The following is a 16,974-nucleotide window of genomic DNA, read 5'->3' on the forward strand; positions in this document are numbered from 1 at the left end:
AGTAGAGTTGGTGTCACACCCTGCGTTGGTGAGATCCATTGCGAGAAGGTGTGTTGAGATACACACTTCTGGCGTACTATAGGGAGTTCTGGAAAATACCAAAGGAGACGAGGAGGATGTGGGGTACACAGGAAAGGCTTACAAGAACCACGAAACGTACATCCGGTCACACCAATACGAAAGCTGCAAATGTCCGCAAGCACAAGCCGCATGCCGAGTGATTCTAGGGGAAGGTGCGATTTGTGGTGTCGACCCCGATGCATTGACTTCAACTGCTTTCGTCCGCAAGCAGTGGGAGCAGCGCTACGCCGTAGAACGATTCGTCTGAGTACTTCTCCCTGGTCGCCATCAGGCTACTCACCCGCTGTAGGACCAGAAAGCTGTTCATTCTCTGCTGCAGTGCCCGCAGCCCCCCATCGTCGTAGCCGCTGCGCTGATAGAGCTTCGCATCCCAGGAGAGCCCCTTCATGCGCAGGGCCTGCAGGAGGGCTGCGGCAGCCATCTTGGACTCCTTCCGGTCCACCAAGCTGTAGTCCAGCAGAGAGATTTCCAGAATGTAGCGAGCGAGCGTCAGCGTCTTCAGGCGCACCTGGCCGCCCCGAGCATACCAGTTGAGGTAATGGTACGACAGAGGCGCGCCGATCTCGCCTGTTAGCGTCTGGAACACTTTGATCTCCATGGCTACCAGCTCTTTGTGGTTGTACGCCTCCTCGCAAATAGACAGTAAGTCTACAACAGAAGGCGCTGTCTCGTCGTCATATTTGGTGGCGATGGAGATCGCTGAGCGCCCAACAGCGGCAGGGCGCCCCTTGGGCAGTGTCCCACGGATAGGTACCGGTCCATGATTTCCACCGCCAGGCATAGGTCGGCAAACTCACTCATGAGTGCACTCACACACCCCCCACTCACCACTCACGAGTGAGTGGTGAGTGAGCCTCACCGTCGTTTTGGCCTGGTGAGTGCGAGTGCGAGTGAGTGCGAGTGCCCCTCACGGTGAGCCCCGTTCACCACTCGCGAGTGCGAGTTCCACTCGTTGCGAGGCACGCTCAGCACTCGCGAGTGCGAAAGCCACTCGCGTTGAACTCCACTCACCACTCGCGAGTGAGAGTTGCACTCGCGGTGAACCCCACTCACCACTCGCGGGTGCGAGTTGCACTCGCGGTGAGCCCCACTCACCACTCGCGAGTGAGAGTTCCACTTGTGGCGAGCCCCGCGCACCACTCGCGAGGGCGAGTTCCACTCGCGGTGAGTCCCACTCACCACTCGCGAGTGCGAGTTCCACTCGAGGCGAGTTCCGCTCACCACTCATGAGTGGCGAGTGAACGCGCGCTTCTTGCGCGATGTGCGGGGCTTACTGCGGTGAGCATCACTCGCTGTTGGCATTCGTCGCAGGAGCCGCATGCTGTGGTAATTGCTGCTGGCGATATCCACTCGTACGCACAGTCACTAGTTAATGGAACGACTGCCTTTAGCTTCGGGAATATGTGGCTACTCCCCTTTATAATTAAGGCACCGTGGAACCAACTCTCCAGTGTCCTGTTGATTGGGGAATACGATTTAGATGGACGTCTGACGCCATAATGCACTGATACTCTCGCTGTCATGACTCATTGAGAGGCTGTTGCGCGCACTATCGCCGAATGATGTTTCTGGCTCGCAGCGTTTTGTGTTGGAATTAGTGTCGGTAACGTCGTTGCAATAAAGCGATTGCACTTGCCTACCGCTGAGCGCTGCGATGGTGGCATTAGGAAGCACCGTGGTCTAGTGCCGTAGTACTTGGTGTACATAATTGGCCGGCTTGCTGCAGCTGTGAAATGGCCGGCTGTTCTGAATCGCACATTGTGAGTGCCCGTAATCGTTTGAAAACGTATCGCAGATTTTCAGATTCGCGTATCAGGATTCGGATGTGCGAGTTGCGTGTTGTGGAAGCAGTAGCTTATTTTCGAGGTCTTGGCGTATTAAACTTATCAGTATTCGTCATTACTTGTTAATGCGGCGCTCTGTTAATGATACTCGCTTCACGCGGACTTCGTCGTCGTCCGCGTGCCGATGGCGTAGGGGTACTGTGACCCCTGAGTGGTGTGACGAATAGTAAGCGTTCTCGGCAGTCGGATAGCGTAATTTGTGAGTGGGTGAGTGAGTGAATGAGCACGTGCGTGTGCGTGTTCACGTGAGTGCGTGTGCGTGTTCACGTGAGTGCGTCTGCATGCGTGTGCGCGTGCGTGCGAGTTCGTATGTGTGAGCGTGCGCGCGAGTGTTCAAGTGCGTTGGTGTGTGTGTGCGTGCAAGTGCGTTTGTGTGCTTGTGCGCGGTATGTGTTCGTGTGTCTTGCGTGCGTGTTCGTGCATGTGTGTGTGCGTGCGTGCGTGCGTGCGTCTGCATGCGTGCGCTTGTGTGCGTGCGAGCGTGCGTGCGTGTGCGTACGTGTGCGTGTGTGTATCCGATGACTTATTCTCCCCGTTATTTCGTATAAACATTCGACGTGAACTTGTCTCTGTGCCCGGGGCGGGTGCATGACGGTGTAGGATGAAGCTGCGGTTTTACTCTGCGGCAGGCTGGTGCTGTTTAGGGAGGGGGACGGAAGGGAGGCGGGCGCAGGCAACTCGTCTCCATGAGGACGACCGCGCTAAAGTCAGGCGGCGCCGATTTGGCGCGACCACGCGGCGCCGCCTCTCTCCATTGCCTTGCCTCTGCCAAGCGCTCAAGGCAAAAGCGCTCCAGTAGCCTTCCCTCACCTTGCTTGCCGTTTTCAATTTTTTCGTGGCGGTGTTTTGCTGAACATTCTCGCTATGTGCCCTTTTCACCTCGGATTACTCTTGAAATAAACCGTTTGGAGTGTTTTCCAGAGCGAATTCACTGCGCAATTTTAGTGGCGCGGATATCGCGCTTCGAGATAGAAATATTTGTGAGTGAAACTTAAGCGCAAACAGACACAGGGACGAGAAAGGGAAACGACACCAGCGCTTTTCTGTGTTACCTAACCTCGACCTCACTAATACCGCCGCGTTGGCCCCCATCATCGCCTTGTGTGAGTGCAAAGCGCGGGTCTATGGCTGGTACCTCAGAAGACGACTCTGCCCACCAGAGGTTCGGAGCCTCTTCGACTTCCTGCCCCCTTCGGACTCTCATTCGACAAGGGTGTGCAAGTTGGTTCGAGCAGAGGGCAGGAGACATGAGAGGCACTTCAGAGACTGTCTCAAAGTGGCCGGCGCGTCCCTTTCTACGGGGAAGCTGAATGTGGGCTTGTTTCGCAAATGGGACTGACCGAACTCGTCTGGAACACTGTCCGTCCAAGGCTGCCAGTCGTCAAAAGGAATGCGCCTCCCGAAGGTAAACTGGTGCTAGGAAGCGTCTCTTTGGACGCTCGTGAGGAAAGTGTGTTAAAGCTTGGACCAAAGTTTTGATGGAATACTCCATTGAAGACTGTTGAACAGCTGGCTCTGGCGTGGAGTGTTGCGAAAGCTGTGGCAGAGGCGGAAAGGGATCATTTTGTCGGTGAAAGTGTTCACGCGGTTGCCAGGCGCGGCACTGCCGGTAGAAGGGAGGCTTCATTGAGCTCGATCTCTAGTCGTTTGGTAGCTAAAGGCGCCCGTCTTCTCGAGTCGGATAAGGAAGGCCATTTTGTTGTCCTCGGGCAGTCCACGTTCGCGGAAAGGGCAGTGGCAGCGGTGCGTAAGAATTTCAACGAGGTACGTGCCAGTGGGATAACAGCCAGAGACCGGGCCCTGGACATGTGTACTTCGCGGAATCTGGATAGCCTAGCCACGGCTATTAAGAAGGAGAAGGAACACACGTTGAAGATGTTTTTTGCGGCAAAAACCCTCAAGCCGGGGGTATCATATTGTTCTATCGTTTCGGATCGAGGGTCGTGGCAGGTGGCTGTTTCCGGTTTTTTACACAAGCATTTAAAATTGACCATCATTGATCCGTTTTCAGTGCGGAACTCTGAGGCGGTGGTGGAGTATCTGGTGGAGTGGAGTATCTCACGGCCGAGGTTCCCGTTGACGGCACCTTGAAATTTCTTGACCTCGAGCTCCGTTTCTCGTGGCATCATACATGCTGGATGTACGCGCCCCGTTCTAGTAAGCCGGTCTTGAACATTGCTTTCTTTCATTCGAAGCTAGTTAAGAACGGGATAGCCCACACGTGCCTTAAATCCGCAGTCAACAAGTCTTGTTATCATTTGGCGCAACAGAGCTTCAAAGCGCAAATAGTTAGGCTGGAGAACGCTCGCTTTCCCCTCTCCGTGCTCCAGGCGATCTGTCAGCGTCTTGTGAAGCAGTTGAATAGGTTCGCACATCAGATAACAGATACTGATCAGAGTAAAAAAGTGGCGGTCATCCCCCCATGTACATGCGCTGTCGACTGACAGATTCGGGGTTAAGGTGGTTTTCTCGGCCAGGAACAAGCTAGGCAGATTATGCAGCATGGTGAGCAGCAGGCTCGATTCCCGAGACAATATTCCTCCACGTGGCTGTTTGATAAAACACAGACTCCAATTTGTTCGGTGTATGACCAATGTTGTGTACTGCATTCCAATGTCCTGTGGCCGGGTGTACGTCGGCCAGACCGGCCACTGTCTCAATGTACGCTTGAGGGAGCATCAGATAAACAGGAGCGCCGACTTCGCTCTCTCCGGCGGGGCGAGCGCGCACTTTCATACGGCCTGCGCACCCAACAAGGAAACGATACAGCAGATTCTTGACAGAGTGAGGGCGCTTTGAACCAACCCTCTACCCTCCCAACCCTCTTTTTTCTTAGTCGACGCATCGCCTCTGGCCGAGCGAGCCGACAACGCTTGCCGCACGTGTTTTGGATCTGCCGCGGAATATCACCGGTACCAATGAAAGCCTTCGTTGCTATATCTCACAAAAAAAAAAAAAAGACTCGTTGTGCACTTCAGTTGCATGATTAAGAGTTTTAGCTGTATGTTTTTGACAGTGCGCTCGCTGCCAGCGATCCGCTCAGCCCGACCGGAGCGTGAGCAGCAGAAATACATTTAGCTAAGCGATAACCGTATCTCCCTCGGCGGGAATTCATTCGCGTCACTGGTCGCGCCCTGTGCGCGTGCAAACCAAGGCATCATCCGAAAGGAAAAATAAGAACTGATATTTCAGTCACGGAAAATGCCGCGTTTATTGCCTGCCTCACCATTTTCATACAGTCGCTGATAAGATATATAGGCCTCGCATATTTTCTTCATGTGCCGTGAGTTAAAATGTTTCTTTCGATTTTTTGATTAGGCGCTTCCGAGTGACAATGTTAGGCTGTTTGACCCTATTAGACCAAGAATTCAGAAGAGGGGAAGGAGTCGCCTATTTTAACGGCGCACATGTAAATTTACACGGACAGGTATCACCTGTAGCCACGGCAGGGCTAGGGCAGTGGCAAATGCGCGTGCGCTGCCGTTCTACCCCGCCCATGCTATAGGGCTGTAGGTCAAGCGGCGAGGGTTGGTCCGCAGCGCCACGAACTAGCGGCGGTGAAAGGTGGGAACTATACCCGAAGCACAGGCCGAAGCGCAGGCCGTATGAAAGTGCGCGCCCGCCTCTCCTCCTGCCCGGCCGTGCCTTAATGTCCATCACTCGCGGAGCACATGGTAGATGGCGCAGCAAATGGGCGGCCGGCTAAGCGGCCGCCGTTCCCCGAGCGCCGGCGGGCACGTTGGCGGAACGCATTCCATCGGCTCTGTCCTCTGCTTCAGCAACGGTAGTTTAGGGCACGGACTGCTTTGGGCCTGCTTTGGCGCCGCTTCGCGTTCATTGCGGGCATCCTTCGCACAGTTGATTAACTTGTTCGACAGCATCATCTGGGTAACCCGGACTTGAAGGAATTGAGTGGCCGTACGGCAAAGATACGTTAAGCATTGGTTTGCATGGCGGGAAAACAAAATGTACAGACCACATACAAACATATGGCTGCTATACAAACACTACCTTTTGCGCAGTGCTTGCCGAAAATGTGGCTCCATTTTGTAAATTTGAGAATACCAATTCGGCTGTGTTTTAACAGGTTTTACAAAATGCGAAAGGAGCAACTGGTTCTTATCACTAGCGATTATAAAAGTTCCCTCAGCTTTCTCGCAGTTCTCCAACTTACGTCCAAAACAGAGTGTGCTTAGAACACGGGCCGGCACTTACACGCTCATCAGAAAAGAACAGAAATGCGATAACATCACCCGCGACTGCCCGCGACGTAGCAATCTGCTCAAGATCAAGTTCCTGACTATGTGATCTTTTCACAAGCCTTCATTTCGCGATATTTGAATTCGTCCGGACCCTATATATATGTGGTGATGACTCGCCGAAAAAAAAAAAGGTTTAACGAGCCGGTTGTTTTGCTGGTCAGCCGCCTAAAGAAAAAAAAAAAACGCCGGGAACCCTGGTAGGTCAAAAAATTGCAGCCATACAAATCGCAGCATTTTATTTGGAGTCCGCGGTGGTATCGACGAGATAACATGACCGTAGAGCGACAGTGAACATCGGGAGGTAAGTTGCGGCATGAGTTACAATGAAGATTGCGTTTGATATTCTTGGGTTCCTTAGCAAGCTGACAGTGTTTTTTGCATACTTGATACAACAGGGCAGCCGTCCCATTCAGTCATTGGCACAGAAATGTGCATCATTGCCGTTTGCTGATGGAGGCTCCGAGCGACCCTTGTAAGCGTCGTTCGTGCGCAGAAGCAGCATAAATAATTAAGCACGCGGCCGGAGATTGATTGATTGATTGAGGGGTTTAACGCGCCGACGCAACGCAGGCGATGAGGCGCGCCGTAGTGGAGGGCTCCGGATTAAGTTTGACCACCTGGGGATCTTTATCGTGCGCCGAAATCTCGTACACACGGGCGTTTTTGCTTTTCGCCTCCATCAGAAAAGCGGCCGCCGCGGCCGGGAATCGAACCCGCGACCTCGTGCTCAGCAGCGCAACGCCTTAGCCACTGAGCCACCACGGCGGGTCGCGGCCGGAGAGCGGGCTAACAATAGAGGGTAATCTTTGCGCTGCATCGATTCGTCGTAAGCAGAATCTCACTAGACTGTATGTTGTGGCGTTCCATATTACTCTTGCTCATTCTTTGGTGCTTCTGAAGTCGTCGTCGTTCAGTTGCGTCTTACATCTGCTGGGTTAGTACAATATTTTTAGTGGGTCTTCATAATGTCAGAATAAACGTTCCCTGATAGGGAATAAGTGATCGCCTTGTATGCGGTGGCGTGCGATTATCTGCGCCGTCTATTGCGGCCCCGCACGGGTGTTTAAATTCTGCGCGTGCACGCATGCTTCCTGCATGATAGGACAGGCATAAGACAGACGTCGCTGCGAAAGAAAAGATGCCTCTGTGGAGAGCGAAGAAGGGAAGAGCCATGTACAGAGGCACAGCGAAGAGAGGGCGAACGAAGGAGGAAGAGAGCAAAGGAAAAGCTAGGCGGCCGGCGGCGCGTGGACATTATAGGCCCGAGCAAAAGATTTTTTTCTGGGCCACAGTCGGCGCTCCTCTTTCTATCTTGCTCCGTTGGAAGGTCATACACACACCTGGCGCTGCACTGTTCAGACTGCGGTTGTAAGCCATGCTTCAGACACGCAAGTTGTTTTTAAGCATAGAGACCGTGCTACCAGGGGAATTGCTGAAGCCTTCCATATCCGGATTAAGGGTTCTGATTGTATAAGTCACCCGTCGTTGAGTATTCTATAGTTCATCTCACAAGCTACCTGCAGCACTGTGGAGGCTACATTGTTATCAATAGTGCACCCGCTGAGGGCGCCTAATCCGCCGTGAAGGGGGTCCTGAAAGGACACTCCCTTCTCCCCTCTCGGCAAGTGGCACCGCACGGCCCCAGCGCCTTTTGTCGCTTCCTTCGCGGTGAGTTAGGCGCCCTGAGGGGGACAACAATGTAGCCTCCACAGTGCTGCAGGTAGCTTGTGAGATGAACTATAGGTAAAGAAGTGCAACTTCTTAAAGGAGCCATGAAGACAAAATACAAGTTGGGTTTATTAGATAGACGGCTTAGTCCCGATAACAATGATACCAATATCCTCGCAATCTTCGAAAAAATAACGGAGATATTAAAGAAAACGTGTGAAGCAGTCGCGACCCCCTAGCCAATTTCCCGCAACTTTTCTATGACGTCACGGAACCTTGTTTGTGCGATTGGCGGTCGCCTAACTGACCTGTCGCGACGACACATGACTGGACGTCTGTAATGGGGCCCCTAGTTCCATTTGACCGCATCACTTGAATGCTAACGTGCAGTTAACGCACTGAAAATTATGTTTTATTGTTGGCCCGTATGACGTCATTCTCGCTCATAACACGTCACTGTGGCGCAAAATTTGAAAGTTTTTTAATACTTCTTGCTTTTTTTCGTTAAAAAAACATCTTTTGTGGCTGTAATGGACCTGAGTGAGATACTGAATCCTAGTTCTTCCAAATTAAACGAAGTTGTATTTTCTCTTCATGGCTCCTTTAAGTAGAGGGGGTAGAAGATGAGGGTAAGAAAGAGGAGAAGGAAATGGGGCGGTTGTCCTCATGTACCGCCGTACGCATGTGCGACGGTCACACGTGCTTGATTGTTAGGTCTTGGTGTGGTATAAATGTATTTTCGATTTTAATAAACCTTTCAGTTGATAGTAAGCGCTGGTGTCGTTTCCCTTTCTCGTCCCTGTGTCTGTTTCGCTCATGGATGTTCACCAACTAGCTCGTCTCTCCATTTTGCTTTAGGAATATTTGCGCGGGCTAGCCAGTATTTTGACAGATGGCAACAGTTTTTCTAAGCTTTCCTTCCGAACTGGACTATTACTTTTATGTTTGCCACCGCTGTGAAAATTTTCAGTGTTTTTTTTTCTTTTGTAAAATCTGAGCAAAACAGCATAGAGAATAATAAAAAAGTTATGATGAATGGCTTCAGGCAAATTTGCGAGAATTCGTTCATTTCGTAAAAGAGTCCAGCAACGATTACCGCTTTCAAAGTGACATATCAAAACATGTGCTTATCAGTAAGTATTTCATGACCGAAAATATTTGTACGTGCGTGTGAGTGGAGGATCGAGTGGTGATTGCGAGTGAGTGTGAGTGGCCATTGCAAGTGGTGAGTGCGAGTGCGAGGGAGTGTAAGCGGCGAATGCGAGTGGTGAGCGTGAGCTCGGATGAGTGCGAGTGGTGAGCGTGAGCGCGAGCGAGTGTGAGTGCTGGGGATGAGTGGTGAGCATGAGCGCGAGTGAGTGTGAGTGGTGAGGACGAGTGGTGAGCGTGAGCGGGAGTGAGTGCGAGTGGTGAGGGCGGAGAGGCGAGCGTGAGTGCGAGTGAGTGCGAATGGTGACGACGAGTGGTGAGCGTGAACGGGAGTGAGTGCGAGTAGTGCGGACGAGTGGAGAGCGTGAGCGGGAGTGAGTGCGAGTGGTGAGGGGGGAGGCGTGAGCGTGAGCACGAGTGAGTGTGAGTTGTGAGAGCGTAATGGTGAGCGTGAACATGAGTGAGTGCGAGTGGTGGGGGCTGTGGGCTAACGTACGGGATAGCAGAGGACCCCGGCTAGCTTTGCTAGAGAACGCTACGCGCCGTACACTAGCCCTGCGGAATCCGAAGACTCACGCACGGGTTCGAGTACTCACATGCGGTAGACAGGCTCCGGCAATCCAAAGTGAGGCTTTATTGCCTGGCAGATACAGTGCATACACCAGACAACACGACTATCGCTCGCGGGGAGACAGTGGCTCCTGTCGCTCGCTCAAGCCGCTGGGCTCAGACCTCGATATCCGTCATCACGGCCGCGGGAGCAGGGGAGGCATCCCGAGGCGACCGATCAGGGCAGAATCTCTCGGCAGAGTCCGTGGAGCCAACTGGGTTCACCGTCATCGGGGCATTCGGCGTAGGCACAGCCGAGCCAACCGACTCCGACCAAATCGCCCAGTCCACTCCCCGCCGGAGCGCTCGTTCGTCCCGCAGGTCAGCTCGGAGGGGAGAGGAGATCTTCCCCAGGTCGGGGAGAGGGTGGCGCTAAGGAAGGTGACAAACTGGTCCTCCTTCCATCGCGCCCTCGCGCACACGTTCGCGGCAAGCCGGTTCGGCGCGTCGCGCGGGGTCATGAAGAGGACACGACCTACGTGACGCGCCGGCTACCCAAAATGGCGGCTCCCAGCTCGCGGAAACATGTGCAGGCGAGGCGTAGGGGAACACGGGCCCCCACAATCCCCCCCTCCTCAAGACCGAGCCTGCACCGCTTGGACAACCGCTGCCGAGCAAAAGTACAACACACCCCGAAATTAACAGCACTCGCCCCCGGTCAACAAAGGTCCGCAAAGTTCCTAACAGTTCTCCCATCTCGAAGCAGCACCACACCACACGCACAGTCCACGACACACCTTCAGTCCAGCGCGTCTTGTAGTCACCGGAGGTGGGGCAGCCCAGGAACAGTCGGTCAAGGCAGCAGATGTAAACAGCAGGCGAGAGCGGCAGGTGTAAACCGCAGGACGAGGCAGCAGGCGGGCCGACGTCTCATCAGACGGGAGGGGCCTCTTAAGCCAGTCGTTCTTCCGGCAAGGCCACCAGCTTCCGCCGCAGAGACGGCCGCCATGGTTGTGAGGGCACAAGAAGAGCCAGTCGACACGGGGTCGTGGCCTCGACAGTGTGCAGGCCGGGCCCGCCAGGGACCAGCCCAGAAGAGCAGCTTTTGGAGTGCTCGTGTGCTGCCAGTGAAGCGCCCGTGGCAGGTGCCTTGGAGAGGCGCCAGGTGTGCCTGCTCAGGAGGCCGCATCTCGATCGTCGCTGGACCGCGTCAAGCGGGCTGCGGCCTGGGGACGGGGCCTGGGCTGCCGGGGATGGTAGGCACCAGCAGCTTCCGGAACCGGCGGCGTGTGGTGTGGCTGCGGGCGGCATGACCAGACCGGGGGCAAATGCCAGGGGGGACGTGCTGCAGAAACAAGTCGGGAGTAACAGCAAAACAACGCTCAACTTCCCTGCTGCTGCTTCCCGAGTGGGAAAGCGAAACAGTGTACTCGGGCCAGGCTAGGGCCAAAAAAAAGGAACCCTAACACTGGTGCAGTGGTTGGATAACCCGGAATTTCGTGTGCTCAGGGCAGAAGCCCGCCCCGGTATCACACACTACATTCGAGGTTATCAAGCGAAGTCACGGTGTGGCAGAACTTAAAATGTAAGCCTTTGGCCCCACTCGTGACCGGCCGCCCGCGAGTCGCATAAAGAGCTCAAAAACCGCTCTTCGCCGACTGCGCGGGATAACCACCTTGAAGGGGTCAGAGGCCTCCTTTTATGGGATGTATATCAGCAGAAGTTCCCCTTAGGTTGAGCAGAAACATATCCTACAAAAAGAAAACAGCAAAAAACGAACAAATCAAAACTATAAAATAAACAAATAAACGCGCCTGCAGCAATACGAACTGCTTTGCGCTCGGCGCCGACAGCAATACCAGCTGTTAGCGGACGCCTCGGCGGCCGCGCCGCCCCCCTCCTCAGACTTCCGGCTCTTCCTGGCCTGTCAATGATTCGGGTTCACAAATATTTACAACTTGGTGCCGACAGCAATACCAGCTGTTACCGGACACCCGGTGGCCGCGCCACCTCGCTCCATCTCAGAGCACGGCTCTTCCCTGAGCCCAACAAAGACAACAACAACAAAAAAAAACAATATATCCATATTATATAGTACAGGCTATTTACAAAACGGATAGTTCTGCTCACCCTTAAGGAACTCTTCGCTGCTGAACGCCGTACCGGAATTGAAGGCAGGGGCTACTGCTGGCATGGGCGGTAAGGGGGGGTGCCCGGGATTCGGCGCGGGGTGGCAGCCGTCCCTTCGGGGCTCCCTTTGTTACGCTGCGCGATGGGAGGGTGCGTGGGGCGCCGCAAGATGCGGTGAGCGCCCGCGCGAGCTCTCGGAAGCGCTAGGCGCGCTCGTCGAGCTACCGTCGCGGCGGCGGCTGCGCGGGTGGGAGACATGGCTTCCCTGCCCGCTCGCGCAGCCTCCGGAGTGCAAAGCGTCTCCGGCAGCGTTGCGTTTTTGCCGCGCGCGCGCGATATTCGGAGCGGAGCGCACTTCCGATACCTCGGCCAGCTTTGCAAACGGTAGTAGGGCTGCATGAACGCCTTGCCTACACCCTCCGTTCGCAATGTCAATCACAATGCCTGTACGAGCCAGAAAATCACGGCCGAGAATTACAGGCGCTGTCAGGCCCGGGAGATGTACGAATCTGTGGCGTCGCACTCGTCTCTCCCATCGGACCACCAACCTCGCTGAGCCGCCTGAGTTGGCTTTCCCGCTCGCTAGGTGGAAAGTGATGTCGCAAGCTCGCAATCGAATAGCTCTCCGATGCAAATGAGCGAGGACATCATCGCCGAACAGCGTCGCAGACGCTCCGCTGTCCAGCAACGCCGCAAACTTTCGACCAGCGATCGTAAGGGCGATGAAAGGCGCTCGTGCGTTGGGGCGTTTCACCCTGCACGCCATCGGGATTAGGGGCTCAGGCTCACCACCTAATGTAGCCATAGCCGTCGGCGACGAAGTGCTCACCGACGGCGGCTGGCGTTTTTCGAATTGCGCTGCCTTTCCGGCGCCGGGCAGGGAGCGGTGCACGCGCGGGCATAGTGGCCCGTTGCGCGGCGCTTGTAGCAGACGATGCCGCGATGCGACCGCGCAGCCGGAGGCCGCTGTCCGCGCAACGCTGGCGGGTTCCCTTGGCTTGCCACTTGGGCGTAGCGGTTGGGTTCCGAGTGCGCTACTGCTCCCTGACTGTCGCGCTGCGCGTTCGGTCCCCTCGAGCTTTCCACACGGGCGTAGCTGTTGGGTTCCTCATGCGCGTTTTGTCCCCGGCCGTAGCCGTGCTGCGGCATGCCTTGCTGGGCGTCAGAACGCGTTCGCATGGCGTACGAGTACGGGTCGAGCGCGCGCTCCGACACATCGCGCGGCTCTATTTCCGTGCTCTCCGCGTACGCTGCCGTTGCCGCAGCGCGCGGCATGGGCGGTGGGGACGCACCCTGCCATGCGCACCTTGGCTCCAGCGTGGCGTGGGCCGGGGGAGGCGGCCGATAGCTGCGAGCAGCTAGAATATCGGCTTGGATGCGTTTTGCTTCGCTGGCCAGTTCATTGAGGTTGGCCAACTGACTGCCTCGAAGGTACGTTCCAAAAGTTGGGTGGGCTTGTCTCGTCACCCTCTCAACCTTTTCCGCCTCCGACGCCATGGGCTTTGCGAGCACAAACAACTCCTGCATTGCCCTGACGTATTCGAGCAGAGACTCATCTCGGTGTTGAGTTCGCATCTCTAGCTCGTTCAACATGCGGCGCTCGTAATCTGGGGGCAGAAATTCGCTACGAAAGAGCGCTTCAAATTCTCCCATCGTACGAGCGTCGCGCCCCACCAGCCGGTACCACCGTGCAGCCTGGGCGGTCAGCGATATAGGCAGAACACGTCCTATAATCACGCTGTTGTCCATACCCGACGCCTCCTGATAGCGGTGCAGCGCCTCGAGGTACTCCGTAGCACTCATGCGGTCAGAGTAACCGCCGTACTCGGGTATTCTGAGGCTACCGAGCGAGCTGTTAGGCCTGACGCTCGGTTGTGCGCGCACCGCGTTGATCAGGGCTTGTGCGAGATCGACTGCTGCCGAAGGCAGGGATGGTTCCTCGCGAGACAACGCTGGCGTAAGGCAGGCGACGTGCGCCCTAGCCGTAACCGCTTGCGAGGTCTGCGTGGTGGGGTACGTTCGTGGCGCAAACATGCCGGCGACCGAGGCGACCGCCGCACCGCTAGAGCCGTGAGGCTCGTACACGGCGGGGTCGGGTGCGCTAGAGCTGCGGCGCAGCTCCTCCTTTGCAAACATATCCGCTGGGTTGCTACGACCAAGGCCCGGAGGGCATGATCTCGTTGCAGCCCGTGGTGACGGCAGGTGGTCGCAAGAAGCGTTCCGCCCGCCGACACCGTGCGGCACGCCGGGAGGAGTGGGATGATAGCTCCCGTAACTCTCCCGCGCGGCGCTTTGGGTGCCTGCTAGGGTAGCGCTGCCTGGGCCCCAGAGGGGCCTGGGGGTAGTGGTGGCGGCCGACAGGCGCGGGACTGAGTAATCATCCCTCGCGCTGTCGTAGTGCCTCACGCCGGCAGAAGTGGGATGGCTCCCGTAACTCTCCTGCGCGGCGCGTCGGTTATCGGGGAGATCGGCGCCGCCTCGACAAAGCTCTGGCGTGAGCGCGGTGGTGGGCAGCAGCGGGTCGACAGTGGCGTCCCGCAAGCCGTTACCACAAGCAATCTCGTCCGACAACTAGCCCTCAACTTCGGAATCAAGCAACGAGAAGCGGGGGTGTCGCCCTGTCATCGCAAAAAACCTTGGTTGGGCGCCAATGTGGGCTAACGAACGGGATAGCAGAGGACCCCGGCTAGCTTTGCTAGAGAACGCTACGCGCCGTACACTAGCCCTGCGGAATCCGAAGACTCACGCACGGGTTCGAGTACTCACATGCGGTAGACAGGCTCCGGCAATCCAAAGTGAGGCTTTATTGCCTGGCAGATACAGTGCATTCACCAGGCAACACGACTATCGCTCGCGGGGAGACAGTGGCTCCTGTCGCTCGCTCAAGCCGCTGGGCTCAGACCTCGATATCCGTCATCACGGCCGCGGGAGCAGGGGAGGCATCCCGAGGCGACCGATCAGGGCAGAATCTCTCGGCAGACTCCGTGGAGCCAACTGGGTTCACCGTCATCGGGGCATTCGGCGTAGGCACAGCCGAGCCAACCGACTCCGACCAAATCGCCCAGTCCACTCCCCGCCGGAGCGCTCGTTCGTCCCGCAGGTCAGCTCGGAGGGGAGAGGAGATCTTTCCCAGGTCGGGGAGAGGGTGGCGCTAAGGAAGGTGACAAACTGGTCCTCCTTCCCTCGCGCCCTCGCGCACACGTTCGCGGCAAGCCGGTTCGGCGCGTCGCGCGGGATCATGAAGAGGACACGACCTACGTGACGCGCCGGCTACCCAAAATGGCGGCTCCCAGCTCGCGGAAACATGTGCAGGCGAGGCGTAGGGGAACACGGGCCCCCACAGGGCAAGTGGCCAGCATGAGCGCGAGTGAGTGTGAGTAGTAAAGGCGGAGTGGCGAGCGTGAGTGCGAGTGAGTGCGCGTGGTGAGGGCGGAGTGGCGAGTGCGAGTGCGAGTGAGTGCGTTAGGATAAATATATTTTTTGAGTGAGTGTGAGTGAGTGGCATCGAGTTTTGTCGAGCTATGCCAGGTAAAGCTCCTCGGTGAAGAGGTAAAACTTTGCTTGGACTTGAACTATCCAGTCCACCATCTGCGCCCGTAACTCGGTGGACAGCTCCCCTTGGCGCTCCAGATACTTCTCCACGAAGAACACTTCCTCGCGCTCTTTGCAAAACAGAAAGTCGTCTTCCTCGTATTCAGTTCTGTCAGATGGAGAGGATTTGAATGACGAAGTTTCAAACTTTTCGATTAGGGAATCCAGGTGAGCGAGGAGCAAATCGAGGCTAAGCGCCTGCCCATCTCTGATGTCCTGATCTGGGGGTACCACGAGGCTCGTCATGCTTGCCAGGGCCAGAGGTGATATGTCCTTCTCACGTACGCCCTTTTCGTATCCTTCAGTCTCATCAACGACGGCCAAACCCGCCACATCGTCGTTCTTGGAAATGATCAGACCGGACTCTCGCTTCGGGGAGACTAACTCCGCGGCCTGCTTCATTTCCGCCGCCATGGCGTCAAGATGGTCTACAGGCGAAGTAACTGAAACATTGAAGGTGAAATACGGAAAAAAGTACACCAATAATTCTCTCAAGCAATTTGAATTCAAGTCAGAAAACTATACAATGATATCTAGAATAATGCTAGTACCACTATTTGACAGATACTTTTACTTAAAGGAGCCATGAAGAGAAAATACAACTTCGTTTAATTTGAAAGAAGTACACTCTTAGTCAATTCCTGGTTATACGATCCGCATGCAGGCGGGCCGCCGCGTCAACTTAAAGCCGCTTATAAAGCGGCAGTTCAGGCGGCCTCGAGCACAAGCGGCCCGCAAAACACGCGGCCCACCGAACACGCAGCCCGGCGTTTAAGCGGCCATATTGAGGGCCGCCTAACTAGAGGGCCACCTAAATCCCGGGCTATGTGTTCGGCGGGCCGCTAGCCGTAATTTTTCTACCGTAGCCGTAATTTTTCTATTAGCCCGTTATGCTAATATATTCCCGCTTACGAGCGGCCCCCAAATCATACGGCCCCTCAAATAAGCGGCGGCCTTGTTGCTTTTCATCAAAAAAAGAAAAACAATCAATGCACTCAGCCAGGATCGGTTCTATCCGTTTTTTTTTTCGTCCGCATTGACAGGCCAACGCCAGCACCCCGTCGTGAATGCTCTAATATACGCTACGTTATACAAACACACAAAGTATTCATAAGCACATTCACATAACCCTACGGGGAATCGAACCTGGGTCTACTACAACACATCAAGGGGCGATCAAGAGGCGGACATCATAACCACTGCGCCACGACCCACGGGCTGCTGGGTAGTGCAAGCGTGGGCTTATAAGTATTCTGCATGCTGTTGCGCGTCAAGCATGAGTCTTAAATAACACATTCGGAGGCGGGTGGCTTTCTTTAGACCACCGTTTTTGAATCGCTCTACCAAAGAGGCATAATACTATATGGTTTGCGGGAATTTAAGTACACTGGTACGAGCGGAAACCTTTTGTCATGCTGTGTGCCCGTTCCAACAGTATGATGCGCCGTGCGGGGATTTATTCAATCGATGCAAACGGAATTGATAACAGGTATTCTGCCTGGTTACCGAAAGTATTCTTGGCCATTGGTGGAAAGTGTCCCATATGACAATGCTTGCAAATAACTAACACGTAAGGCGCACTGTTGTACTGCAAATAAGAGCTGTCTCGTCACGAGTGGCAATTATACCAAGCATGAAATGGTGTACTAAATTTTTTCTGCTCGTCGTAGCTCTTCTGATGGTGCGGTTACATGCTTTGA

The 16,974-nt window shown here is 55.3% G+C and overlaps 1 protein-coding gene across 1 annotated transcript; it reads right to left on the reverse strand.

The window, feature by feature from the left end:
* Positions 1-268: 268 nt before the first annotated feature.
* LOC144156540 (G2/mitotic-specific cyclin-B3-like) lies at positions 269-15,688 on the reverse strand. Its single transcript, XM_077688380.1, has 2 exons — positions 15,209-15,688; positions 269-808 (listed from the first exon to the last, which is right to left on the reverse strand). The coding sequence occupies exons 1-2, from the start codon at positions 15,686-15,688 to the stop codon at positions 269-271; spliced, it is 1,020 nt and encodes a 339-aa protein (XP_077544506.1).
* Between the last annotated feature and the right edge of the window lie 1,286 nt (positions 15,689-16,974).

Source organism: Haemaphysalis longicornis, unplaced genomic scaffold, assembly GCF_048455015.1.
Source record: "Haemaphysalis longicornis isolate Haplotype H1 unplaced genomic scaffold, Haemaphysalis longicornis Haplotype H1 scaffold_1, whole genome shotgun sequence".
Taxonomy (NCBI): Eukaryota; Metazoa; Arthropoda; class Arachnida; order Ixodida; family Ixodidae; genus Haemaphysalis; species Haemaphysalis longicornis.